General features: G+C 46.9%; 1 protein-coding gene across 1 annotated transcript in view; it reads left to right on the top strand.

Annotated features, from left to right (window-relative positions):
• Positions 1-26,363, top strand: part of GAB1 (GRB2 associated binding protein 1) — a 118,201-nt gene that overhangs the window by 81,293 nt on the left and 10,545 nt on the right. The window contains exons 2-7 of the mRNA XM_049770872.1: positions 1,945-2,239; positions 9,193-9,424; positions 14,199-14,557; positions 15,494-15,579; positions 15,768-16,071; positions 25,251-25,340. Of these exons, the coding sequence (XP_049626829.1) occupies positions 1,945-2,239; positions 9,193-9,424; positions 14,199-14,557; positions 15,494-15,579; positions 15,768-16,071; positions 25,251-25,340 (1,366 nt within the window). The remainder of the gene's footprint in view (positions 1-1,944; positions 2,240-9,192; positions 9,425-14,198; positions 14,558-15,493; positions 15,580-15,767; positions 16,072-25,250; positions 25,341-26,363) is intronic.

Raw genomic sequence — 26,363 nt, 5'->3', positions numbered from 1 at the left:
TTGATTTTGACATTATGTGTCTTTTTTTATGCCAAAAGGCTGTTTGTGCATCTGCTTTGGGGAGACCTTTCACATCTTTTGCCCAATTTTGACAGGGTGATTTTATTGGTGTAATTGGATTATAAGAGTTTTTAAACCTATCCCAGACATTTACGTCTTTATCAGACAATATGGTGGTCCCAATAATCTGCCAATCTGTGAGTTGCCTTTTCACTCTGTTGATAGTTTCCTTTGGTTTGGGCCCAATTTTCATTCAATATAGTCCTAAATTTTACTTGTTTGTTTTTTTTCCTGGTATCTCCTGTGTTCCTTTGTTATCATCTTCAAGAGCTCTACTAAATCCAATGTCCAGAAGTTTCACCGTTTTTTCCTCTAAGACAGTGGTCAGCAACCTTTTTTTTTCAACTGAGCCAAATCTAGCCAAAACCACGATTGAAATTTATTTTGAGAGCCACATTTTTTTGTTTTGTTTTGTTTTTTGTTTGTTTGTTTGTTTGTTTTTTTGGCAGTGCTTAGGGGTTACTCCTGGTTCTATGCTCAAAAATCGCTCCTGGCAGGCTCAGGGGCTGCAGACAGGGCGTGCACTGACAGAGGCTAGGAGCGGGAGTCCTGACTCCTGGAGTGGCCGCCCAGCACACAGAAGAGCCAAATTAAAAGTATAAAGAGTGGCCCGGAGAGATAGCACAGCGGTGTTTGCCTTGCAAGCAGCCGATCCAGGACCAAAGGTGGTTGGTTTGAATCCCAGTGTCCCATATGGTCCCCCGTGCCTGCCAGGAGCTATTTCTGAGCAGACAGCCAGGAGTAACCCTGAGCAATGCTGGTGTGGCCCAAAAGCCAACCACTGCGCTAAGACATTCTGCTCTCATGTCAAAGTGAGATGCTGCCTTTGGAGCTAAAGATCTCGAGCTCCTATGTGGCAGAGGTTGGGGGTCTTTGAGATACTGGTGGAAAGATGCAGCTTCCTGGAGATGGGCGGAAGCATCATGTGTGAAGAGTATAAGGAACAGTATTGTAAATCCTGGGACCTCAGTAAAAATGCTCAAAATTAAAATGCTAAAAAAAAAAATAGGTCTTAGATGCATTTGGATCATTTTTATATGACGTAAGGCAATAGCCCAACTATTTTCTTTTTTTTTGTTTTGTTTTGTTTTGTGTGTGTGTGTGTGTGTGTGTGTGTGTGTGTGTGTGTGTGTGTGTGTGTGTGTGTGTGTCACACCCGGCAGCACTCAGGGTTTACTCCTGGCTCTGTGCTCAGAAATTGCTCCTGGCAGGCTCAGGGAATCATATGGGATGCCGGGATTCGAACCACCCTCTTATGTGCAAGGCAAAATACCCTACTGATGTGCTATCTCTCCGGCCCACCCAACTACTTTCTTATCTGCCCAGCACCATGTCTTGGAAACATGTTCACTCAATACCTGGAGCCATGGAGTTTCTCAGTGGCAGGGCCCAAGCTTTGCATGTTCAAGCTCCTGGTTCGACCTGGAGCCAGCTGCTGAAGCACCAAGCCATCAGGCTTCCCTAGTTTGTGGGCCCGAGGAGGATTTATCAGTGTAATTCCCTCTGAAAGCAATCAGCAACTTCCTACAGAAGCACTCGTGGAAAATATACACTCACACTATTATTTAGCTAATTGAAGCGTCTATAAAGCCTTAAAAATAAAAAAAGCTTTTGGGGCTAGAGTGATAGCAAAGCAGTAGGGCGTCTGCCTTTCATGCGATCGACCCCAGATGAACCTGGGTTCAGTTCCAGCACCTATATGGTCCCCCAAGCCACCGGGTGTGACCCCAAAACAAAAACAATAAAAACTTTTCACTGTGGCAAACTATTCTAAGGAAAGAGAAAGCACCAGCATTGCGTTTGCAACACACGGGATGGAAACGCATCTCCTGGTGCTTCGTCTATCTGACTAATACCCAATGGGGCATTTCTGCTCATTCCTAGGCATGGAAGAGGAGGTGGTTCGTGTTGCGCAGCGGCCGTCTGACAGGAGATCCTGACGTCCTCGAGTACTACAAGAATGATCACGCCAAGAAGCCCATCCGGATCATTGATCTGAATCTGTGCCAGCAAGTGGATGCGGGGTTGACTTTCAACAAGAAAGAGTTTGAAAACAGCTACATCTTTGACATCAACACTATCGACCGCATTTTCTACTTGGTAGCGGACAGCGAGGAGGAGATGAATAAGTGGGTCCGTTGTATCTGCGACATCTGTGGGTTTAACCCTACAGAGGAAGGTGAGCCCCGTGTTGGTGGTTTGGACGCTGCCAGTTTAGATCCTGCCATACAGTTTGTGGCTATTTCGGTTCTGGGATGGGCTTAGTGTTGTTTTAAAATGTGAGCCTTATTTGTGGAAAGAATACAACTCTAATCCTGCAGGAACACTCTTTTTAAATGTATTTTAGAAAGAGTGACTTTATTATTGTGGTGCATTTGTTGGGTAGGATTTATGGGGTATTGAGTTTAGGGACCACACCTGGCTGTGCTCAGAAATTTCTCCTGAATTTCTCTGTACTCAGAAGTGACCCCTGACAGTACGCGTGCACGCATGTGTGTGTGTATACATGTATATATACATATACATACATATATATATAGTGTTGCTAGTAGAACCAGTTGGTCAAAGCTGTGTGTATTGGGGACCAAACAATTTTATCCCCATCCTCTCTCTAACCTGACATTTCATAATAATGATTTGAAAGCAGTGATAAGTGAACATTAGTTGCATTTCACTATTGAAGGAAGAAAGAAAATTTGAGCCTCTAATATGACTGACATTGGACCCTTTATTGGGGGGATGGGGCACATTTGACTGTGCTCAGGACTTAGTACTGGCTCTGTAATCAGGGCTCACTCCAAGATGGCTCAGGGGACCATATGGGGTACTGTGAATCAAACTTGGATCAGCTGCCCCTCCCCACTGTTCTATTGCTCGGGCGCCACCTTTTATTATTTCCATTTTTCCATAATTTTTTAAAAAATATTTTCATGTGGCCCAGCTTAATCCTTTCTCTGGATGGTGTTATTGCTTTTCTTAACCATACTGGAGAATAGGAGGTAAGAAGCAGCAAGGTACCCATGGATGCCTGTAAAGAGGATGGAGATGGTGAGGATGGTGGAGACTGTGGAGAGGAAGGTTTGCCAGGCTCGGCGGAGGTGCTCCAGAGTCCCACTCGATCTGAGCAGAATGGATGCAGGATGCTGGCATCTGGGAGCTTTGTCCTAGGAAGGGCTGAGAGAGGAGAGATCGCAAGAAGAATCTTGCAAGGGGAGGTTCTCAGGGCTTCTTCAGCCTTTCCTGCTACCCAGCCCTCTCCCTCCTTTCATTGCTGCCATTATTCTGATGCCCCAGGATGGATTATGGGATCACACATCAGGCCCTGGTGCTCACATGCTGATTGGGGAGGGTGTCTCACTTTCCTGCCATGGTATTAACTCAGCTTATTCATCACCCTGCTCACTGGTTCATGGGACTGTGAGTCATGGAGCAAGGAGCCCATCACAGAGTACATGCGGGTCAGACAGAGCCTTGGGGCAGGATTGGCTCATGTGGGACACTGGAGATTTGAACTCAAAACCACACTTTTGCATGCAAGCCTCAACACTTGTTTCTCCAGACTCCCTGCCATCCTCTCCCCCGATCTCCTTTCTGCACCTCTTCTGGTTAGTGCTCAGGGGATTGCAGGACACATTTAGGTCTGCAGAGCCAAGAAAAAGTAATAAAGGTAGTCAGAATTTGGATGTACCATAGCCAGGATTCTGTTTGGGGTAATTTTAAGTTTGTATTTCCAGATAGCAGCCTTTTGTGGGTGTTAGATAACAGCCAGTGGTGAGTTTTGGATGATGTGAATTTGGGATCAGCTCTAGTGCAGTACTTCCTGCAGCTCCAGAGAAAGAACCTTCCAGCCTGGGATTGACCCAGTGGGGTCTGAGGGACCCTTCCCATCCTGCTATGAAGGATGCGGAAGTGCCCTGAGCCCAAGAGGGGTGCAAGTTACAGAGAAGGCAACTAACCAGCTGGAGCCTTTCCTGAAGCCTTGTGTGTTGGTGACCAGTGGGAGATAAAGCAGATGTGACCCACAGAGGACTCAGTGAGCACTCATTCCCAGAGAAATTCTTTACAGCTGCTGATAAATGCAAGGCACACACACACACACACACACACACACACACACACACACACACACCTCACACAAACTCACATACACACATAGACTTTCTTTTTTTTTGTTTTTGTTTTCTGGGTCACATCCGGCAGCGCGCTCAGGGGTTACTCCTGGCTCTATGCTCAGAAATCGCTCCTGACAGGCTCCAGGGACCATGTGGGATGCCGGGGTTCAAACCACTGACCTTCTGCATGAAAGGCAAACACCTTACTTCCATGCTATCTCTCCGGCTCCACACATAGACTTTCATACACAGATACACACATATACTCACACACAATTTGCTTATACAAAGTCTTGAGAAGTGCAGATTTAAACTCTTCCTAACCATTGTTTAAGATTTGACTGTAGACACATATATAAATATTTGGGGTGTTTTTATTTTTGTTTTGGGGTGTCCTCGGGGAATCATATAAAATATCAGGAATTGAATTTAAGTCAACTGTTTGCAAGGCCACTGTACTCTGGCCCCAGAGACATATGGAAGTCTAACCAGGTTAGCTTCATGCAAGGCAAGTGTACCCCACACAAATTGTACTTTTCCTCAGGTCACCCAATTCCACTTTTTTTTTTAAAGACATGTATCAGACTTACACTGTTGTTATTCTTTGTAATCACACTGACTACAAGGTAGTAAAGTGCCTTTACTCTTCCGTTGACCCTTTACTCCTGCTTTAGATTCTCCTGCTTCCCAATAGCTCTCCCTGCCAGAAGCTCTATAATATAATAGGTGTGTTTGTTTTTACCCATCAATCCTCAGGGCCTGCTGCTCCCCATTTCCGATAGCTGAATAGGCTCCAATTCTTGGATTAAAACAAATAAACTGAAACGGGTTTTCGCTAGACTCTCTCAGCCTAGACGTGGGAAGAACCAGCACTCTGTTTGGATCACCAGCCGGAGAAAATAACCCGCCCCAGTCCCTCGGAGAATAACGAATTTTCTCCTGGAAACAAAGGAAAGGGGAAAAACCTGCCCCATGTTTTGATTCCAGGAACTTCTCAGAATATCATGACCATGTGATTTCCGCCAGCCCAGGTGTCTGCTATGGTGGGATGCCCGGAGCCTTGGCAGGCAGGATCTGTTTTTCAGTTCCAGCTCAGCGCCTTGTGTGGTTCTATGAATGCTTTTATTTAGCAGGGTTGACGAGTAGAAGCTAATTTCTTTTGTTTTTCTTGGAAACCTGCACGTTTATTTTTATTTCTACTTGGAGGTAGAAGCTGTTCACGCCAGTCAGCTCTGTAAGCAAGGATGCGGCCGTGGAGCTGCAGAGGGCAGCAGGGCAAAGGGGCCTGGTCAGATTGTGGGACCCAGAATCTGGGTAGGAAGGAGTTTGTGTGTGCATGCACATAGAAACACACTTAAATATACACACAGACGCATGCACTCACTCAAACATATACACAGACTCTCTCACAGATAGGCACGCATACTCGAACATAGACATATACAGACACATTTATTTACGCACACTGATTGGGACATACTTACATACACTTACATGTTTGCTCACACAAACATATAATCACACACACTGACATGCACACATTCATGAGCGCACACATTTGCGATCACTAATCCTGCGTGAGTTTACATATAAGTTTGATCCTTGTGCACGTGTGCACGCACACACATCCAGTGGCATGCACTTGCATCCAAGTGTGCAAATCTTTCCACCTTGTGTGTGTGACGGGAGAAGAGTGTCCTAGCTGACAATGCTCACAGAACACTACCAGCTCTGTGCTCCGGTCAGGTGCAGTCAAGGCATGTGCCTGACCCTGTACCATTTTTGCAGACTGTGCCCCCCCCTCATATTTGCAGAAATAGCCATGATGGTGGCTCAGAGATAGGAAGTGGGGAAGCTTGGGGGGGGGAGGGTTGTGACCCTACTTCTCTCTGTGCATTGTGCTCCCCTGGGGTTGGGCAGGGAAGTGAGCAGACACTGGTCGCAGCTACTCGATCCCTTCCTGCACAGCCACTTTCCTACTCAGAAATTTCTTCCTTCTGTGTCAGCCAGACCAGAGTCGCTAACTCACAGACGGACAGACATGAGTTGGTCAGTGCCTTCTAGTCTCTGCCTTAGCTGTACTGGAACACCAACCTTTTGTCTGCTGCTCAGTGGGAGAGTGAACATCCTCTTCCCCAGGAAGTTTTCTTTCCTTTTTTTTTTTTTTTCCTCTTTTACTATCGGAGTATCAGCTGGCAGTGCTGTGACAATAATACACCTATTCTCCAATCCCTAAAATAGCCTAGGAAAAGTCCCTTTTACCTGGTAGAAAGAAAACAGCCCAGCAGTGCAGGGCCTCGGGTTATTTGTGGTTCTCACCCGGTAGGCTCCTCTCACTCCTTGAAGGCTTTCTGAGCACTGCTTATTAGCCTTTAAGCAAAATTCAATTAAGACTTTGCTTTAGCACCTTATTAGACCTTTAATGGAGCCTAATTATTCTCTCCAGGCCTCGTGAACTAAGAGGCAGGAAGTAATTTTATATAGAAGCAAATTCCAAACTGTTGTTTGCTGCTGGAAACCTGGATGTCATGATAGTTGGCCAGAGCAGCGGATCTGTTCTGGACACAGGATGGCACAGGGCAGCGTGGCCAGCTCAGGGAGGCGGGTGGTGAGTGCCCATTTGCAGAAGCTGTTCCATTCTTGAAGATGCTGCGTGATCACGGCCAGCTCAGTGGGCAGCAGTGGAGCTGGGATCAGTATGAGTGTGGGTGGGAGATTCGGGTTAACAGAGTGACCTCAAGGGAGGTCCTCAAAGGGAACAGGAATGTGTGTGTTCTGAAGATGTTTATTCTCTTATGTGCTTTGAAGTGACTATTTTCATATTAAGAGCAAGATTTTTTTTCATTTATTTTACTTCTTATTCATATATTGACTTTGGGTTTTTGATCCACACCTGACAGTGCTCATGTTTTACTCCTGAATCTGTGCTCTGGGGTCACTACTGCAGAATTGGGACCCTCTGTGATACCAGGGGTTGAACCAGAATGCGCCACATGCAAAGCAACTACCATTCCCCATGTACTAATCTCCAACCAGAATTTTTTTCGCCAAAACAAAAAAAAATAACACAGCAGGTTGGATGCTTGCTTTGCACATGACTGACTTAGATTCAATCTCTGGCATCACATATGGTCCCTGAGCACTGTCAGAAGTGATTCTGAGCTCCAAGTCAGGAGTGCTCCTGAGTACCACCATGTGTGGTCAAAAAGCCACAACCAACACAAAACTCAGAAACTAAGAAGCAGACACTAAATGGCATTCATGGAGCCGGTGCCTTTTCCCAGAACCTACTGAGTGCGTCCTGCCCCAGCCCAACTCCCATACACACACCCCCATCCCATTACCCCACCTTTGCCCTAGAAGGTGAGTTTCCATTCGGCCACTGCAGGAAGTTTCTGAACTTCAGGAACATCTTGTCAACCATAGGATGCTATTTTCAGAGAAGCAGAGACCAACTTGCTCACACAAGCCAAGGTCTCTTGCAGGTGCGGGGGTACAGATCTTCCTTTCATCTCTTCCAGGCTGCCATGAGGATTTTCCCCTTGGGTTCATGCTGCTGGAGATGAGTTGAGCAGTGATAAAGAACAGTGACATGTGGTGCATTCAGTCCTTACTGTTGCTTTGTGGGGGACCCAGGAACATGGCCTTTGGTAATAGTCATGTGTTCTCTAGGGAGAGAGGGAGAAGGCAGAGCTGACTGCTGTGTAGACTGTTGTGTTCAAAGCACAGGTTATGTGAACCTGCCAATAGAATCTGACTCCTTTCCTGCTCTCTAGTGCCCTCTAGGCTTTGTTTTATGGGAAAGACTGTTTTCAGTCGCCTTTTCTATTATAAACAGATTTGTTGGCTAAGATAAGGGAATTTTTACTTTTTGTGCATCTGTGGTGGGGATGGAACCCAGACCCCATCTGTGTGTGCCAGGCATGTAGTCTGGCCTCTCTGAGCTCTCTCTGGGACACACTATTATGGGTTGTTTATAGCCTTGTCTGTCTAGATGACCAGAAATTTTCTTTGAGGCCCTTGAAATTGTACTTGTTTGTCTTGGTGATTCTGGTAGTTGGGTTTTTTGTCTGTTTTTATTTAAGCCATGCCTGGTGGTGGTCAGGAGGAGCCTGTAGGATGTCGGGGATCAAACCTGGGTAGGCTGTGTGCAAGGCAAGCACCCTCTCCATTCTCCTATCTCTTCAGCCTGATTTGGGTAGTTTTGCTTCTAGATTTCCATGTGTTGCCTTCTCACCCTTCTCTCTGTCTCTCTGAGTGCTGAGGACAAGACTCAGGGCCTTCGTGCCTGGTATTCTTTCTCCCGATGAGCCTCATGTGTACCGTGCAGACTTCATGCCCCTGCTCAGCCATGATGGCTTTGCCCTTTTCTCACAAAAATGGCATAGTTCCCCACCAAAGGCAAGTGAGTCTCTGAGCTAAAGGAAAGACGACTTTGTGCGGGGGCCTAAACTGATTTTTACCAGTCCTGGAATTTCCAGACATCTCCAAGGCTGCTGTGAGATAGAAAGAACAGTGCAAAGGAAAACCCAGTGTAGGCCAGAACGGGTTTGCTGTCCCCGGGTCTGCCCAACTGAGTCTCCTGCCCACAGCGAGTGCCACTGACATGAAGAGGGGCTTGTCCCCCATTCTTGGGCCCTGGAAGGAAGCTGACCATCCTCTGAGATGGGGGTGAGGATAGGGTGGGGCACAGTTTCTGAGCATTTGCCTCAAAACCAGACGGTCCATGGCAGTTTTTAAGCATGTGAGAGAGATGCTAGTTTTTTTATTTCTAAAAGTTTATTATTTCCTACAGAGAAGGCACCCACATAGGGGCTAGGAGCTAGTCTGGGGATGAATGCATTTGCCTGGCACAAGGGTGACCCCAGTTTGAGCCCCAGCCCTACATGCCTTCGCCTCTCCACCCTCTAGCACTGACCCCATGGCGAAAAACAGCTGGAGAGAAAAGGTTTGTCTGGCGTATTGCATGATGGACCCTGTACTCGGGCCACTTACTGGTCCGTCCTCTTTGATCCTGCAGATCCTGTGAAGCCACCAGGAGGCACCTTGCAAGCAGCAGCTGATTTGCCACTAGCTGTCAGCACTGCGCCGCTGTCCCTGCAGGAGGATGTCCCCTGCACCGCTCTGCCACCCCCCTACCAGCTCATCAGCTCCCCGCCACGCCTGGACCTGGATGCGCTGGGGCTCCAGGAAGACCCTCAAGACTACCTCCTGCTTATCAACTGTCAGAGCAAGAAGCCTGAACCCACCAGGTAAGCGGGGCATGCACTTAAGCCTCTTCCCCTTTGGTCTTTCTCACCTTGTTCTAGGAAGGTGGCAAACAAGCCAGGTCTCTAGGCAGCTGTCAGGCTGGTGTCCCAGGTTTCTGGGCCACTTTGAAAGGTGTCTGCACATTTCTGGAAGCAACACAAATGCTGCTTTCTGGGTCCAAATACCATTCCCCCCATCCCCAGGCTCTTTTGGAGCTGCACCTCCTGTGCCCTAGTCTCTGTTACAGACCCACAGTAGGACTTGCTGAAGCACTTTGCCTGCTTTGTCAATGGTGTGACTGTGCTCCGTTTCTTATGTGATTGTAAACCAGCCAAGGGTCCTCTTTTGTTTCTGAAGATGGAGATGACTACCTGCTCCTGGAGGACTTTGAGAGCAGAGCGAGTCTACTGCAGTGAGTGTGTTGTGGTTGCTTTGGATCTGTGTGAGAAATTAATCCTGCAGGTAAAATCCCAACGTAGCAAGTGCCCTAGGAGACAGCCGGACCATTTATGGTAGAGGGTTGGTTAGATCTGGCACATTGCTAAAACCTAGAAAACTTGGGTGTTTATTACTCAGCCTGAGTTAGAACCAACAACAAGACTTAGTTCTACTAATTTTTATATGGAAGAAAAAAAGAAAGGATGGATTTTTTTGTTTAGCTAGTGGTATCAGAAAGCCTCTTACAAATACTGGACATTCCCAAAGTTCCCACTCTGCTGTCTTTCCCTCAAGTGTAATTTTATCTGATCATTCCAATGATTTTATATTGAAGAGTTAGAGGACTTGGGTTGACAGTGAGAATGCTGGGGTGGGGTGTGTGTGTGTGTGTGTGTGGAGTTTTACTATTAGAAAAAAGAGCCAGGGGTCTGGAGAAATAGTACAGTGGGTAGAACATTTGCCTTGCATATAGCCAACCTGGAAGGTTCAATCCCCAGCATCCCGTATGGTCCCCCTGAGCCTGCCAGGAATAATTTCTGAGTGCAGAGCCAGGAGTAACACCTGGGTACCACTGGGTGTGGCCAAAAAAAAAAAAGTCAACAAACAATGATCAAGTCTGTCTTATCCATTGGCAGTGCTGTGATTATTCATGGTCCTTGAATATTTATTTACTTAATTTGCAGCATAGCAGTGGGATGAATTGCATAGAAATGAGAGATAATGTTTCAAACAAGGCTGTTTTATTTTGTTTTCTTTTGGGGGGGTGTCACACCCGGCAGCGTTCAGGGGTTACTCCTGGCTCTACGCTCAGAAATTCTGGCAGGATCGGGAGACCATATGGAATGCTGGGATTCGAACCACTGACCTTCTTCATGCAAGGCAAATGCCTTACCTCCACGCTATCTCTCCGGCTCCAAGGCTGGATTTTTGTTTTGTTTTGTTTTTCTGTTTGTTTATATTTTTGGGCCACCCCCGGTGATGCTCAGGGGTTACTCCTGGCTATGTCCTCAGAAATCGCTCCTAGCTTGGGGGACCTTATGGGATGCCAGGAGATCAAACTGCAGTTCGTCCCAGGCTATCACGGGCAAGGCAGACGCCGTACCGCTTGCACCACCGCTCCGACCCCACAAGGCTGTTTTTAAGCCCTATTTTGTGGCTAGTTTTTTTATATATGCATATGATACACATATGTAGTTGTATGTATATATATATATTCATCTACTTTCTGGGTATACATCATGAAAGTGCTTAAAATTTTTATATCATGCTTACTAAAATCCATGAGACAAATTACATGAGCCTTTCTGGGAGATAATAGAAATGGCTCACAAACCTTCCAAAGATGGATCTCTTGGTATTTGTTATAATGGGATTTTACCTGTAAGAGCAGAAAATTTATTTCTCTCTAAATCCATTTTTATCAAATTCTAACTTGATTTTGCTTGTTTTGCTGTGAGTATTTCAAATTATACACTTGGAAGTTTATTACCTTTGCTACTAATATTCAAATTTAGCTAGAACTTAGTTAGAATCTAGTTAGAACCTTCACAGTTCTTTTGCCATATCAGCTGTCCATTCATTCATTCACTCATTCATTTATTCATGCATGCATGCATGCATGCATGCATTATTGTGCCTGGGAGTAAAGTCCAAGATGCAAGGCATGTGCTCTGTCCCTGAGTGACAGACCTAGCCCTATAGCAGCATTGGAAAGGCCTTCAGCCATGTAGTAGTTTTAATTTTAAGTACATTTTCCTTTTCATTGTGCCATTGAATCACCATTTTACTATTGCAGAAATTATGCCCAGAATATTTCATTGTTTAGTCTTATTTTGGATCTTTGTAAGAATTGATGGTTAAAAGCAAATGTTCATGAAGCATCTACTACATGTCCTATTTTACTAGGTCTAGGCAGGAACAAGCAAATTATTTAAGATACCACCTCCTTGCTCACAGATGCCTTTGAAGTTGCTGAGCACACTTGTGAAGAAGTTAATGAACGGAAGCTAGAGTTAGAGTACTGTGGGGAGGGCATTTGCCTTGCAGCAGTCAACCCAGATTCGATCCCTAGCATCCCATATGGTTCTTTGAGCACTGCCAGGAGTGATTCCTGAGCGCAGAGCCATGAGTACTGCCTGAGCACCACCAGGTATGATCCAGAAACAAAACAAACAAAAACTAAAAGAAGTTAATGAACATATACTGACCCACCATTTTTGCACCAAGTTCATAGTGCATATTAATATTCTATAAGTTTGCTCTGTCTGGGGGGAGACACAGGGCACACCCAGCTGTACTTCCTCAGGGCTTATTCCTGGTTCTACTCCCAGGGATCACTACTGCAGGACTCGGGTTCCTATGGGGTATCTGGGATCGAACCTGGCACATGCAAGACAACTGACTTCTCCGCAAGACTATCACCCTGGCCCTCCTGTAAAGAAGTGAAAACCAATACTCAGTGTAGACCTATGCCAGATGTGAGGACTAACTGCTTTGTAAAAACTCTTGTTCATCCCATAGTCAGCTCTACCTTGTGTTCTTACAGGTTGGAGTAGACATTTTTTTTTTATTGTGTGCAAAGTGAATTACAAATCTTTCACAGTAATATTTAAGGCACATAGTAGCAATGAATGAGGGGCATTCCCACCACCAGTGTTGTCCTCCTTCCACTCCTGTTCCCAGCATGCATCCCTCTTCCTCCTCTTCTACCCTCTGTAATGCTAGTACATCTGTGTGTCGTTCCCCCCCACCCCATGTACAGCTTGTAGATTGGGTATCATTTCTGTTGTTGTTGACTTTGGATTTTGTGTTCAAGTGTGATCATTTTTTTTTCACCAATGGACATACGACTTGGTCTTGGTACCATCTGGAATAGACACTTCTGTGGAAGCAACTTCAACTTCTTGTTGAAGTCCCAGTTGCTGTCTTGATCTCAGTTTTAGCTGGGATTGGACATAGCTTGACATTTTAAGTCGATCTCCACTAATGTATGAACTAACAAGGAGCAGAGACTTGGCCTGTGACCTATTATTCTAGCTTCTTTGGATCTCACAGCTCTGAAAATGAGGTGCACATTTTAGAGTATCCACAGGCACACATGAAGTTCCCAGGAATAGGAGGAGGAGGGCAAGAATTTCTTTGGCTTGTTTGTTGGGAACCACTCCAGGTGAAGCTGTGAGGTGTTTGCCATCTCACCCAGAGGACCTGCATACAGAGCTTGAGCTGCAGTCCCTGGGCCCTCTGTCTCCTCAGCCCCGCACACAAAGGTTTCTGAGACTGGGATTGAGACATGGCCAGGATCGGGACGTGAACTGCTCCGGGTTCTTGGAAGAAAAGGAACCAGTCCTTGATGTGAAGTGGAGAGTCGATTTCCAGGGGAGCAGAGGGGAGACTCCCTAGTGGGGACAGACCCTGAGATTTGTTCAATGCAGAGGATGAAGTAGTCTCCACCAGGGGTCTCAAACTTGCGGCCAGGGCCTTCCGTACAACATTTTGTGGCCCTGCCCTAGAGGAATCTTGTTTTGTTTTGTTTTAGTTGTTTGGGTCACACCCCCCAATGTTCAAAGCTTACTACTTACTTTACACTCAAGGATCACCCTGACTTTGCCTCCTGCGGCCCGCAGGTAAATTCAATTTTGAGACCCCTGCTCCACACTAATGGAGGAGTTTGTGCCTTTACAGAATTTCCTCCATAGGACTTTATTGTGTTTTTAAAACATGTAAAAAGATTTTTTGTTCTGGGGGTGGAATTGGGCCGCACCTGGTGATGCTCAGGCAGGGGTTACTCCTCACTGTTCAGAAATCATTCCTTGCAGGCTTGGGGGGACCCTATGAGATGCCGGGATCAAACCGAAGTTGGCTGCATGCAAGGAAACACCCTCCCCGATGTGCTTTCTATCACCGAATCCCCTGAAACAAGAGTTTTTATTGCATGAAAAGTACTTAGGATAAAGTGAGGGAAGAGGAAAGATGAAATGGGGGTGACGGGGGGAGGGAGGGAGGGAGGGAGGGAGAGAGAGAGAGAGAGAGAGAGAGAGAGAGAGAGAGAGAGAGAGAGAGAGAGAGAGAGAGAGAGAGAGAGAGAGAGGAGAAACTTCAGCAAAAGAGAGCGAGCTTGAGAAGAAGCAATCTTGTAGTGGTGGGGTATTGTGGGGGTCTTGATCTGGGGTGCAACAATCACAAAAAAACAACTGAGCAACTGAGGAATCTCTCTGCTGCCTTGAAATCTCACAGATCACACAGACTACCTCCCCCCTTAAAGAAGGAATTAAAATGATATATATGTCCTGTTCTCTCCTCTTCTTTCCTCCCCTTCTCTCCCCTCCCCACCTCCTGCAGGACTCACTCGGCGGATTCGCCCAAGTGCCCGTCCGGGGAGCCCGACTGCAACGGCAACGTGGCCGCGCCCCGGGGCCCCTCGTCGGCGCCGCCCTGCAGAGCTGCGGCGGCGGGTGTGAACGGCTTCCCGGCGCCGCCCGGCTACGACTCCCCGCCGCCCCGCTACGACGTGCCCCCCGCGCCCGGCGCCTCTGGCCTGGTCCCCGGCCCCGCCGCCGTGCCGCCGCCGCGCCCGCCCAAGCCCGCGCCCCCCGCCGCCCCCGACCCCGAGCCCGGCTACTGCGTCCCGCCCTCCGGCCCGCCGCCCTCCCGGGCCGCCACGGCCGCCTCCACCGGGGACCTGCACAAGCCGCGCCGAGGTCAGCGGGCCATCCCGGGAGGACCTTGGTGGGCATGGGTGCTGAGCGCGGGCCCCTGGCTAGTCCTTCTGGCTCTGCTCTCGGTGCTCGCTCCTGGCTGTGTTCTTCACTGACTCCTGGCTCTGCTCAGCTTGACTCCTGAGCTCTATGCCCACCTGTGATTCCTGCCTCTGTGCTCACCACTGACTTCTTTCCCACCATGCTTGGGATGCTGCTTGGGATTGGACCTAGGTACCCCACGTGCAAGGCAATCTCCCTCCCCTGCAATGCTGTCACTCTGGCCCCTCATTTAAAAAAAAATTAATTTAATTGAATCACCACGAGACACAATTTTTTTCCTAATTGATTCCAGCCCGACTCTATCCAACACCCTTCACCAGTGCACCGAGGCTCGTAGTGTCAATGCATTTGCAGCTGACCCAAGTTCCAACCCAAGTTTCTTATGGTCCCTTAAACTCCACAGGTGTGACTTAAGTAAGCCCTGAGCAGTGCTAGGCATGGCCCCCAAACAACAATAACAACAATAAAAAATACAACCCGGGCCGGTGAGGTGCTTAGCCAGGAGTAACCCTTGAGCATCAAATGGGTGTGGCCAAAAACAACAACAATAACAATAACAACAAAAAAAAAAAAACACAGCCCAAGGTTCAAATCTCCCCTCACCCAGCCATGGGACCCTGTCTCTCTGCTCTGGTTGCTTTTCCTGGCTCCATCTCTGGACAACACTTACCTTCTCAGCCTGATGTTCTGTTTAACTTGTCTTCTTCAGTTTCTGGTGTTGGTTGGCACACGAGTTGGTTATGCCAGTGCTGTGTCATGAGCATCCTTTGCCATGCCTGCGTGTGTGTTCTTGTATAAAGCAAGGTGGGGAGAAAAGGTCAGTCCTAATTTTCCCTGCAATGGGCAGAGACCCTGTTGGCTTGTTGTCCACTGCAGATGCCGGTTCCCAGGACTGCTATGATATTCCCCGGACCTTTCCCACTGACAGATCCAATTCCCTTGAAGGCTTCCATAACCATTTTGTAAGTATCCTCAACCTTGAGTTTTTTCACCCTGTCATAGCTCTTTGTTCTACCTGCCCTGAGTGACTTGAGTGAGATTAAGGGAGTAAACGCCCCAAGTTCCAGATCAATAGTCGCCACTCAATCATCCTGTTTGCCTGTTGGACCACAGTGTCCATTGAGTCAAAGAAACATTATGTGTGTTTTAGAAAATCAAAAGTGTGTCCACGGTGGGAAGTGTGTCGAGTGAAGAACTGGATGAGAATTACGTCCCCATGAACCCCAACTCTCCGCCAAGACAACATTCCAGCAGCTTTACGGAACCCCTGCAGGAAGCAAATTACGTGCCCATGACTCCGGGGACATTTGACTTTTCTTCTTTTGGGATGCAAGTGCCTCCGCCTGCTCATATGGGCTTCAGGTCCAGCCCCAAAACCCCGCCCAGAAGGCCCGTTCCCTTGGCAGACTGTGAACCACCCCCTGTGGATCGGAATCTCAAACCAGACAGAAAAGGTAAATGGGGAACAGGGCAGGTGACAATGGCTGGGGCTTGGTGCCGGCTTCCTTAAGGGCCTTGCTTTCGGCCGAAAAATGGGACTGGAAATTAGTTATGACTGTGCGTGTCTCCAAGTGAAGTGGTTTCATTCTTTACAGGTTTATTATTATGATGTCATATGTGGACGCCTGGGAAGGCATGTTTTTTTTTCCTTGTTTCCTTTCTCTAGAGCAGAAAATCAAAATCAACAAGGAGTGACAGGCAGCAGAGATAAAGAGAGATTGATTGGAGAAATGGGGAAGCCCTGACCAGACAGATTGAGAGAGCAGAAATCATTGCCTCTCTATTATTTGTGAAAAATGGTAATGGGCAAGACAGGCAGGTGCTGGCATTTCAAGAAAGCCCAGAAGTATGATATAGTGTGTGTGTGTGTGTGTGTGTGTGTGTGTGTGTGTGTGTGTGTGTGTGACAGACAGACAGACAGACAGAGACAGAGGAGAGAGAGAGATATCTTTTGTGGTCTTCTGTTTTTGGTTTTTGCTCTTGTATTTTTGCTTTTGGACCATACCCAGTTATGCTCAGGGCTCACTCCTGGTGAACTCAGAGCACCATGTGGGGTACCAGGGATCAGATTTGAGTCAGTCACATTCATGTTCGTTGTCCTATTTCTCTGGCCCCTGATCTTGTTGTTTTAAAGGTTGATTTTTTTTTTCTTTCTTGGGCCACACCTGGCAGTGCTCAGGAGTTACTTCTGGCTCTGTGCTCAGAAATCACCCCTGGCAGGCTTGGGGGACCATATGGGATGCCAGGGATAGTACTCAGGTCTGTCCTGGATCAGCCGAGTGCAAGGCAAAGCCCTACCGCTGTGCTGTCACTCCAGCCCCAACAGATTTGCAAAACACTGTAGTTCCCTTCCACAAGCTAGATAAGTTCTTAGTTCCATTACAAGACACCACTTGCATTTATTGGCCTGGAATACTAAATGGGACTGGCATCGCTCTTTAACAGGAGGGCAGTGAGCAGAGAACTTGAGCTGGAAAATGATTCCTGCTTCTGCCAGCCCAGGGTTGGGCCTTCAGGGACCACTAAGCAGAGCCCCTGAGTATACCCTGGCCCGATAAGGCCCCCAAGACAAAACCCAGCAATGAGGCTGTCTGCCTAATCTTTCCAGCTCTGCCAGCATGGCAACTTCCTGTACATTGTTCTGCCTTTTCCGGGAAACCAGTAAATGCCTCTGCTATCTTCTCCCATCACTGGCCTTCATAGGGGGTCCTACAGTCTAAGGCAGCATGATTTTCTCTGAACACGAAGAAACGTAGCCACCCTGTGGATACCATGTGCCCAAATTACTCGCCCTTTTCCACCCGCTTCATGCTTGTATTTGTTACCATGCCTGGCCATGACATGAGCTGGGTTTCGGGGTTGCCTGGGTCTCTGGTTGCCTTCTAGTTGGGGGCAACAGATGCCTGCTGAGGGGCACAGTTCCTATCACAGTGCTCACACGCATCTCTTGGATCTCGGTGCTCCTCAGAGTGGCAGCTATGGGTGCTCCTCGCTCGTGCCTGGTGCAGCTGAAGTCGCCTTCAGAAGGAGAACTCGGAACCTCGGGCCTTTTATTCCATCACTTCCTCTTCTGTTTTGTTTTGTTTGTCTTAAAAATCTATTTTTGACACCATTAGTCACCATCTTTGCGAAAATCCGTCAAGAAGCTAAAGTATGTCTGGACGTGTATAGACCATATGAGTTCACAGAGTCCTCAAGGATTAAGGTGCAGGTGCTGTGAGCTCGGAGAATATTGAAATTGTAATGCTGAACTTTAATGGTTTTTTCCTTCATCTTTCCCCTGGAATTCATGTTGGCAGCAGATCTTGACGTTGGGGGGTGGGAAGGAGAGACTGCCTGGTGGTGCTCCAAGGAGATCACCATTCTTCGTGATGTTGGGGGACCTTTTGTAACACCAAGGATTGAACTCCTGGCTCCTATTGGCAAAGCTGTAAGCCTTTTAGCCATTTCTCAGTCCAAATCTTTGCTTTTCAGCCCCAAATACAACAGTCTCCCATGGTGAGGTCCCACCTTTGTGGGGAGGTGAAGCTCAGACCTCTGAGATCTTTCAGCTTTGGTCCTTAGCCTCTTCTTCCTCCTTATCCTGAGCCCATGCAGTACCGTATGAGAATTCCTGACACAGAGCATAGTGGTTCAGGCAACTCCACTGGGTAAGCTTGAAGCAGAAATGGATATATGTGTACTTGTTGGAAAATCCCAGGAATAGGTTAACGGAATTTTTCACTATTGCTGCAGTTTAGGTTTTGTTTGTATTTGTTGTCATGATTTTAGTGCCATAACCAGTAGTGCTCAGGGCTGACTGCTGGTTCTTGCATAGAGATCGCTCCTACTAGAGCTCAGAGAACCAAAATCAGGTCAGCCTCCTGCCAGGCAGCACCTTACCTGTAATACTATCTCGCAGGTTTCTAGCAATTAAGGTTTTGGTTTGGTTTTATTTTTTGTTTTTGAACAGCATCTGGCGCTCAGGGGTTACTCCTGGTTCTGCACTCAGAAATCACTCCTGGTAGGCTCAGGGAACCCTGTGGAACCCTGGGTATTGAACCCGAATTGGCCACATGCAAGGCAAACACCCTATATGCTGTGCTACCTTTCTAGTCCCACGGTTAAAGTTTAGAGTTTTTAGAGGTTCTGTGGTGAGGCAGGTTCTAATTAGTGGGATTTTCCGCCAATCAGGCTAGGGGCCCAGATGGTACTGAGAACCAATCAGAACCAGCCTTAGTCATGGTTCTGTATTACCTGTATGGTTTCGGTATGATCCTTCATATGGTTCCTGTAGTCTCTGTAATGATGACTCTCAGGATCTAAATTCATTATGCCCTCTATTTATTTGCATATATATTGTTGGCATGTCAGAACCAGTCCAGTATACAGATTGCTGTGGACAACACATGTAACATACATGTCTGATCATACCTTCATAGTTACAGTGAAAGCGCTCTGAATCCTAGTCTGTGAAAGAGTCTATCCTACTTCTCTAAAACAACCAACAGTGCGTGGTTCATGGGAAGAGCAGGACAGAGTCAGCTTTGGGTGATGTCTGGAAATTGTGTTCTCCTTTTGAAGATGAAACTAACTGTTATCAGACCATCCTGAGTTCACTGATTAGGTTTAGCCCCTATTCATTGATTGGGTTTCTTGCTCAGGAACACAGTGAACAGAGAGCACTCAGGATAAAAGGCCCATGTGGGGTCGGAGAGATACCATGGAGGTAAGGCATTTGCCTTGCATGCAGAAGGATAGTGGTTCAAATCCCGGCATCCCATATGGTCCTCCGAGCCTGCCAGGAGCAATTTCTGAGTGTAGAACCAGGAGTAACCCCTGAGCACTGTCAGGTGTGCCCACCCCCCAAGAAAAGAATAATTATATGTTAAAAGCAAAAATATATGTTAAGACCCTAATTTAGATCTCCATGCAAAGTTGATTTTTAATAATGTTAACCAGACTAAATGGCTTCTTTGGTGCTGAAATTCCCAGGATGCACCAAATCAGATGAGATGCTTCAGGTTTTGTGACATCACATCTGTAACTCAGCAGCTCTGAGTTCTGAGTTCTGAGTGCTCTGGCAGCTCTTAAGGTAGCTGAAGCCTTTCTTAAATACACCCCCAAACTCAGTTCTATCCCAGAGAACTCGACTCCTGGGAAAACCCCGTCTAACCAGATTCCATAAGTGCCTTCTTTGGCCAGGCCTGCCATAAGTGAGTAACATTTCACTCCTGTTTAAAAGCCCAATTATAGACGTCAGCTGCTGTGATGTACAGGACAAATGAGTTGTTCACATTATTTCACATTCTTGTGAGTAATGGTAAGCATCATTCTGAGTAGAGCAGTAGAAGTATCGAGATGTTCTCATCACTTATGTTTTCATGGGCCCCTTTGCTCATCACCCAGTCATGGCAGGTTTATTTTTCACCCAGGCTATTTCTAGTCCTTTATTTATTTAATTATTTATTGTTTTCTGGGCCACATCCATCAGGGCTCAGGGATTACTTTTGGCTGTGCACTCAGGAATTATTCCTGGTGGTGCTTGGGATACTAGGGATCAAACCTATGTCAGTCACGTACAAGACAAGCGCCCTCCTGCTGTACTATCATCACTCCAGCCCATTATAATAATTTATTTTGAAGTGAGTTGTGGATGTCTCAACAGGAGAAAAAATAAGTCCAATTTTTACTTTTCATTAAAGCAGAGACACTTTGTTTTGTGTTGCTTTACAAGCTGCTTTTATATTTTGATATAAAAAGTAACTTGTCATAGGGCCGGAGTGTTAGCGCAGCGGTAGGGTGTTTGCCTTGCATGCTGCTGACACAGGACAGACCTGGTTCAATTCCTGGTGTCCCATATGGTCCCCCAAGCCAGGAGTGATTTCTGAGCACATAGTCAGGAGTAACCCCTGAGTGCTGCTGGGTGTGGCCCAAAAACAACAGCAACAAAAAAGTAAATTGGCAAAGTGTAGGAAATTTCTAGAAGGTGCCCATGGTGGCATCTCCTGGCGTGACTGGTGCCATGCCCTGCCATATTTAATCACTTCACTTCCCTTGGCTGCCATATCCCACCTTGTCTCCTGTAATAGGATGGAGCTGTTGGAGCCTCAGCTGCTGTTCCTATGTTTTGTTTTGCTTGGCTTTGTCTTTCCCACCAGCTTTCTGCAGTAGTCCTGGCCTTTCGTGACTGCAGTGACTTGCAAGAGTTGTCCAGGCTTGTTACTGCTGGTGTTTTCATGACATCAGTTTGCTTCAAGTAACTTCTGGTCTGGGACTTGATTTCAGTGTGGAATGCAAGCTCAGCGCATCCTCCAAAGAAATGTTTGAAATCTGCTTTTAAAAGTAACTTGCTGGGTCTGAGTGATATCACAGCAGGTAGGGTGTTTGCCTTGCACATGGCTGAACCCGGTTTGATTCCCTGACATCCCATATGGTCCCCCGAGCCTTCGAGGAGTGATTTCTGAGTGCAAAGCCAGGAATAACTCCTGAGTGCCACTGGGTGTGGCCCCAAAACCAAATAACTAAGTAAAAGTAATATGTTTGGAGCCAGTGGGTAAGGCACTTACTTTGCATGCAGCACGCCTGGGTCCAATCCCCGGCATCCCATATGGTTCTCTGGGCATCACCAGTACTTAATTCCTGAGCATAGAGCCAGGAGTAACTACTGAGCATCACTAGGAATGGCCCAAAATTTTTTAAAAATTTAAAAAATTATAGCTGTTTTATGCCCCACCCCCCCAAAAAGAAACATACTTTTTCCTTTTCTTTTGAAGCAAGTGGTTTCACTTAGGAGTATAAGAGAGAGAAGAGGGAGCCACGCTGGGGCCTGAGCAATAGCACAGCCACAGTGGGGAGGGTGTCTCTCTTGCACAGGGCTGACCCAGATTCCATCCCTAGTATTCTATTTGGTCCTCCAAGCCTGCCAGGAGTAATTTCCTAGTGCAGACCCAGGAGTAACCCTTTGCGCTGCTGGGTATGGCCCCCCAGAAAGGGGGAACCCCATAAAAGTAAGGCATCACATGCCTAACTGCTGAGGTGGTCAGACTAGACATCACCCTCACCACCAGGCCAGAGTCCAGCCCTTGGACTTGGCCTCTGGTCTGCAGAAACAAGGAAGAAAAAGTGTCTTCTGGAAGAAGCTCCCCAGCAGTGGAAGGGGCTGAACAGACAACACCTCATCCTGATGAGCCTGGCACGGTCTGCGCTCCCAGGTGAGGTCACGTCTTGGCACTGTCTCCCTGGCTCCCTAAGGACCATATATGCTGGGGGTGGGGGGGTGCCGGCAGGATGGGTGAGAGACAGGAACAGCAGGAGCTGGTCAGAATAAAGCCCAGGACCAGATCCTGTAGGAGAGACTGCCGAACTGAGGGAGGAAATGGAAGGGAGGAAGAAAATCCTGAAAAGCGGGGCAAGTGCCCTTGGATGCTGCAGAGGGCGCTCCCATCCTCCCCAGGAGCTGGGGCCTGCTCCTGTATGTGCCTTTATAGGGACCCAGGAGTGACTTCTAAGCACAACCTGGAGTAACTCCAGAGCACAGCTGGGTGTGACCTCAAAACCAAAATAAAATAAGATCATTACTGAAAGGGAGAAACAAGCAAATCAAACTGGCACCTGAGTAAGTCTGTATCTCTTGGGGTCTCAGCCATTAGTCAAGGTCTATTCTCTTCTCACTCAGTGAAATGTTTGCTTTGCCTCTTGCTTTCTTCCATGGAAGGCAGAAAGGACACTCATTTGGGGAGTCTGGCAGCTTTAGAGAAGTATCTGGCCAGCACGGGCTTAGATGCCAGCACTCCAAGTAGGCTTCCCAGAGTCTAGCTCTTAGATTTTAAACTAGACCCACACTAGGATTGTAGATTAATCCAGTGTTTTGTGTGACCCAGAAACTTGATCTAAGAATCTTTTATCATTTTTTTTTATTTTTTAAAAAAACTTTATTGATTGATTGATTCGTGTCTGGGCCACACTCAGCAGGGTGTTACTCCTGGCTCTGTGCTCCGAAATTGCCCTGGCAGTCTGGGGGACCATATGGGATGCCAGCAATTGAACCGGGTCCCTTTCAGTTGGCCACGTGCAAGGCAAACACCCCACTGCTGTGCTATCTCCACCCCCCCCCCTTTTTTTGGATTTTGGATCACACCCAGCAGCGCTCAGGGGTTACTCCTGGCTCTATGCTCAGAAATCGCTCGCAGGCTCAGGGGACCATATGGGATGCCGGGATTCGAACCACTGTCCTCCTGCATGCAGGGTAAACGCCCTACCTTCATGCTATCTCTCCGGCCCTGGTGCCCCCTCTTTAAATTTTTTTTTCTTATTTTATAATTCAGAGAGTCACATCTTTTTTTTTGTTTGTTTGTTTGGTTTGGTTTTGGGGCCATACCCGGCAGTGCTCAATGCTTACTTCTGGCTCTGCACTGAGGAATTATTCCTAGCATGCTCCAGGGCCCATATTAAATGCCAGAGATTCAATGCAGGTCTGCCTGCCACATACAAGGCTAAAGCCTTACCTGTTGTTCTGTGTCTCTGCCCATCTCTCCCCACCCTGAATTATGTCTTAAGAAGCTTTTAGGTTTTGGCAAATAAGACTTTTTTTTAACTTTATTGATTAATTGATTGATTTGTTGGGGCCACATCCAGTAGCGCTCAGGGGTTACTCCTGGCTCTGCATACAGAAATGGCTCCTGGCAGGCTGGGGGACCATATGGGACACCAGGAATGGAACCAGGTCCCTCCCTCGTTGGCTGAATGCAAGGCAAATGCCCTACTGCTGTAATATCTCTTTGACCCCTGGCAAATGAGACTCTTCAGTAAGTTTTAGTGCTGCCAACTAATAGATGTCCCCTTTGTCAGTGCAAAAATATGAAAGAAAATTGGGTGACACTGACACTAGAGCAGCTTCTGCTCCTGTCAGTGATAGAAATAGCATTGCTACTTAGGCCTGCAGGAGAAGATGAGGCCTGGGACAGGGCTGTACACTCAGCAGTAATTTTCCAGGTGAGGTGGCAGAGTCAATGCAGGGCAAATGATGGCAGCTTAGTTGAAGCCTCCAGATACCCAAATGGAAGTATAGATCCACTATCTCTGAGTTCAGACAGTGAATTCTTGCTTAGAGACAACGCCAGCCAGCCCCTGCAAATCCAGATAGGAGCTCACATTGGTCTTGAACTCAGATTAGCAAACCCACTGATCTCCACCTGCTTTTCACCAGAGGATTTGTCAGAGATTAAGGTTTTTATTGTTTTTGGTTTTGTTTCTGGTTCACACCCTGAGGTGCTCAGGGGTTATGTAACGGCCCCAGATGTCATATTTCCACCCTAGGAAAGCAGGTCTGGGACAAGGGTGACAGCAGGAAATAATGCAAACAATGCTGAGAGTGAAATGTGCATGGACCACTAGCAATCTGTCTCTCCAATCTATGAGTCCGAGCTGCCTGCCAGACTGCAGTTTTTACTGAGTACAGAGACCACCCCCAGGCAGGGGAGTAAGGACAGAAGGCCTATCCTGAGCCAGTCCTGCCCAAGTTTGCTTCATGCTAAGTACGAAAATCTTTGTTTTGAGTTGTGAGTTGTAAACCAACAGATTATTCCTGGGTCTGCGCTCTGGAATCACACAGGTTCCGGGGACCACATGGGATGCTGGGGATTGAACCTGGGACAGCAAATGCTCTCCTCATTGTGCTATTGCTCCAGCCCTGAGATTAAGGTGTTATTTTGTTTTGGTTTTGGTTTTTTGTTTGTTTGTTTTTTGGTTTTTGGGCCACACCCAGCGGTGCTCAGGGGTTACTCCTGGCTGTCTGCTCAGAAATAGCTCCTGGCAGGCACGGGGGACCATATGGGACACCGGGATTCGAACTAATCACCTTTGGTTCTGGATCAGCTGCTTGCAAGGCAAACGCCTCTGTGCTATCTCTTTGGGCCCCTGTTTTTTGTTTGTTTGTTTGTTTGTTTAAATCTTTGTCAAGTGTAGAAACAAAGCAGCAAAGCAACCCAGCTCCAAGTCTGGAACATAGAGGTGGGCAGAGAGGAGAGTTCTGGGAGCCCTATAGATGTGGGTGGGATGGCATATGGCTCTTGAGATGATGACTGTAGTGTGCTAGTTTTCTTCTGAAGTGGTATAACAAGTAACCCTGATGTCTACCAGTTTGGCCTCCATCAAAGGAGGTAGAAAGGATCCAGTCCCGTGACCTCTGGGTCCCTAAACAGAAGGGTGAAAAGAAAATTTCCAGTTATTGGTCCAGTGCAGGGAAAAAGCGAAAAAGTCCCATGGGATAAAAACAGGGACACACTCAGGAGCTGAGTAAGTGACTCTCTTTGATCGGATCCAGCTTTGTAAGACACTGAATGAAGAACCACTAACGTGGCCCTCAGTCCCCTTCCTTGCTCCCACGCTGTCCAGGCAACAGTGACCCAGACTGACGACTTCCCTAGCAACCCGACCCCGTCTTCCTGCCTGACTAACACCTGGCTTATGGCAGCACCCCGCGTTCCCCCCGCGTTCCCCGGCTCCAGAGCATGGCTGAGTCCTGGGCAGATTTGCCGCCAACTTCTGCCTGTGCTTTGGAGAAGCAGCATTTCTGCTTGGGGCTCTGTTGCTTGATTTTTTTCCCCCAGCCCCACAGAACTTGATATTAAAGAGTCTTCTTTCTACCAATTAGGTCAGAGTCCTAAAATTTTAAGACCCAAACCCCATGGTTTAGAGCGAACTGATTCACAAACCGTAGGGGACTTTACTGCCAGAAGAAAGGGTATGTACATGACCACTGCATGCTGGATGGGGCCTTGGGGATTTTGTGGGGGATTTTTTTCCTTTATTTTCCTTAAAATATTAAAAAGCGAGGAGTGTCTTCTCCTTTATACTTTCTACCCCTTAATACGATGCTGTTGTAAATAAAGCTTCCCAGCACGTCATTTCTAAATGGAATGTTTCCCATAATTCATCGTAGAGCTACTTGCTATGCCATTAACAGCAGCATGTTAAATATTTGATAATAATGTGATATTCCATCTTGGTTTTTTTTTTTTTTTTCATTATTATTTGAACCACGCAGAATTGCTTGAGTTCCCGTTGTCTTCTGTATTGATGTATAATGTATGTGTTCTGTTCCCAGGCAGAACACCATCATTTCTAAGGATTGGTTGTTTTATGCCATTAAATAGAATTTGACAGCTAGACCTCTATTAGTTTTGGGGGTTCAGAAAGGCCAAGGAATTAAAGGCTCGGTTATCAGAATATACCATGCATATCCACTTCGGAGTTTGTAGCTGAGCAAAAAAAAAAAACTTTTCACTGGAACTATAATAAAATGACCTTCAAAAAGTTCAGTTTTTGGGGCCGGAGAGATAGCATGGAGGTAAGGTGTTTGCCTTTCATGCAGGAGGTCATCGGTTTGAATCCCGGCGTCCCATATAGTCCCCCGTGCCTGCCAGGAGCAATTTCTGAGCCTGGAGCCAGGAATAACCCCTGAGCACTGCCGGGTGTGACCCAAAAAAAAAAAAAAAAAGTTCAGTTTTTATTATTTTTTAATTTGAATTCACAAAATAGTGACAAACCTTGATAAATATACTTAGTCCTTTTAAATTACCAACTCTTTCTAATTCGAAAGTAATTATGATCGAGTTGGTTTACATACCTATGAACGAGTAGAAGGAAACCAGGGAAGTTGAATAAATTTTAAAGTAACTGGATGGAAGTATAAGTGAAATTTGTGTCTACTAGGTTTCACTAGTCAAAAATAAAATTAATATTAACCGATATTGTTTGACATCAT

Source organism: Suncus etruscus, chromosome 3 (assembly GCF_024139225.1).
Source record: "Suncus etruscus isolate mSunEtr1 chromosome 3, mSunEtr1.pri.cur, whole genome shotgun sequence".
In the NCBI taxonomy this organism is placed as follows: domain Eukaryota; kingdom Metazoa; phylum Chordata; class Mammalia; order Eulipotyphla; family Soricidae; genus Suncus; species Suncus etruscus.
This window is presented reverse-complemented; position numbering and strand designations above follow the sequence as displayed.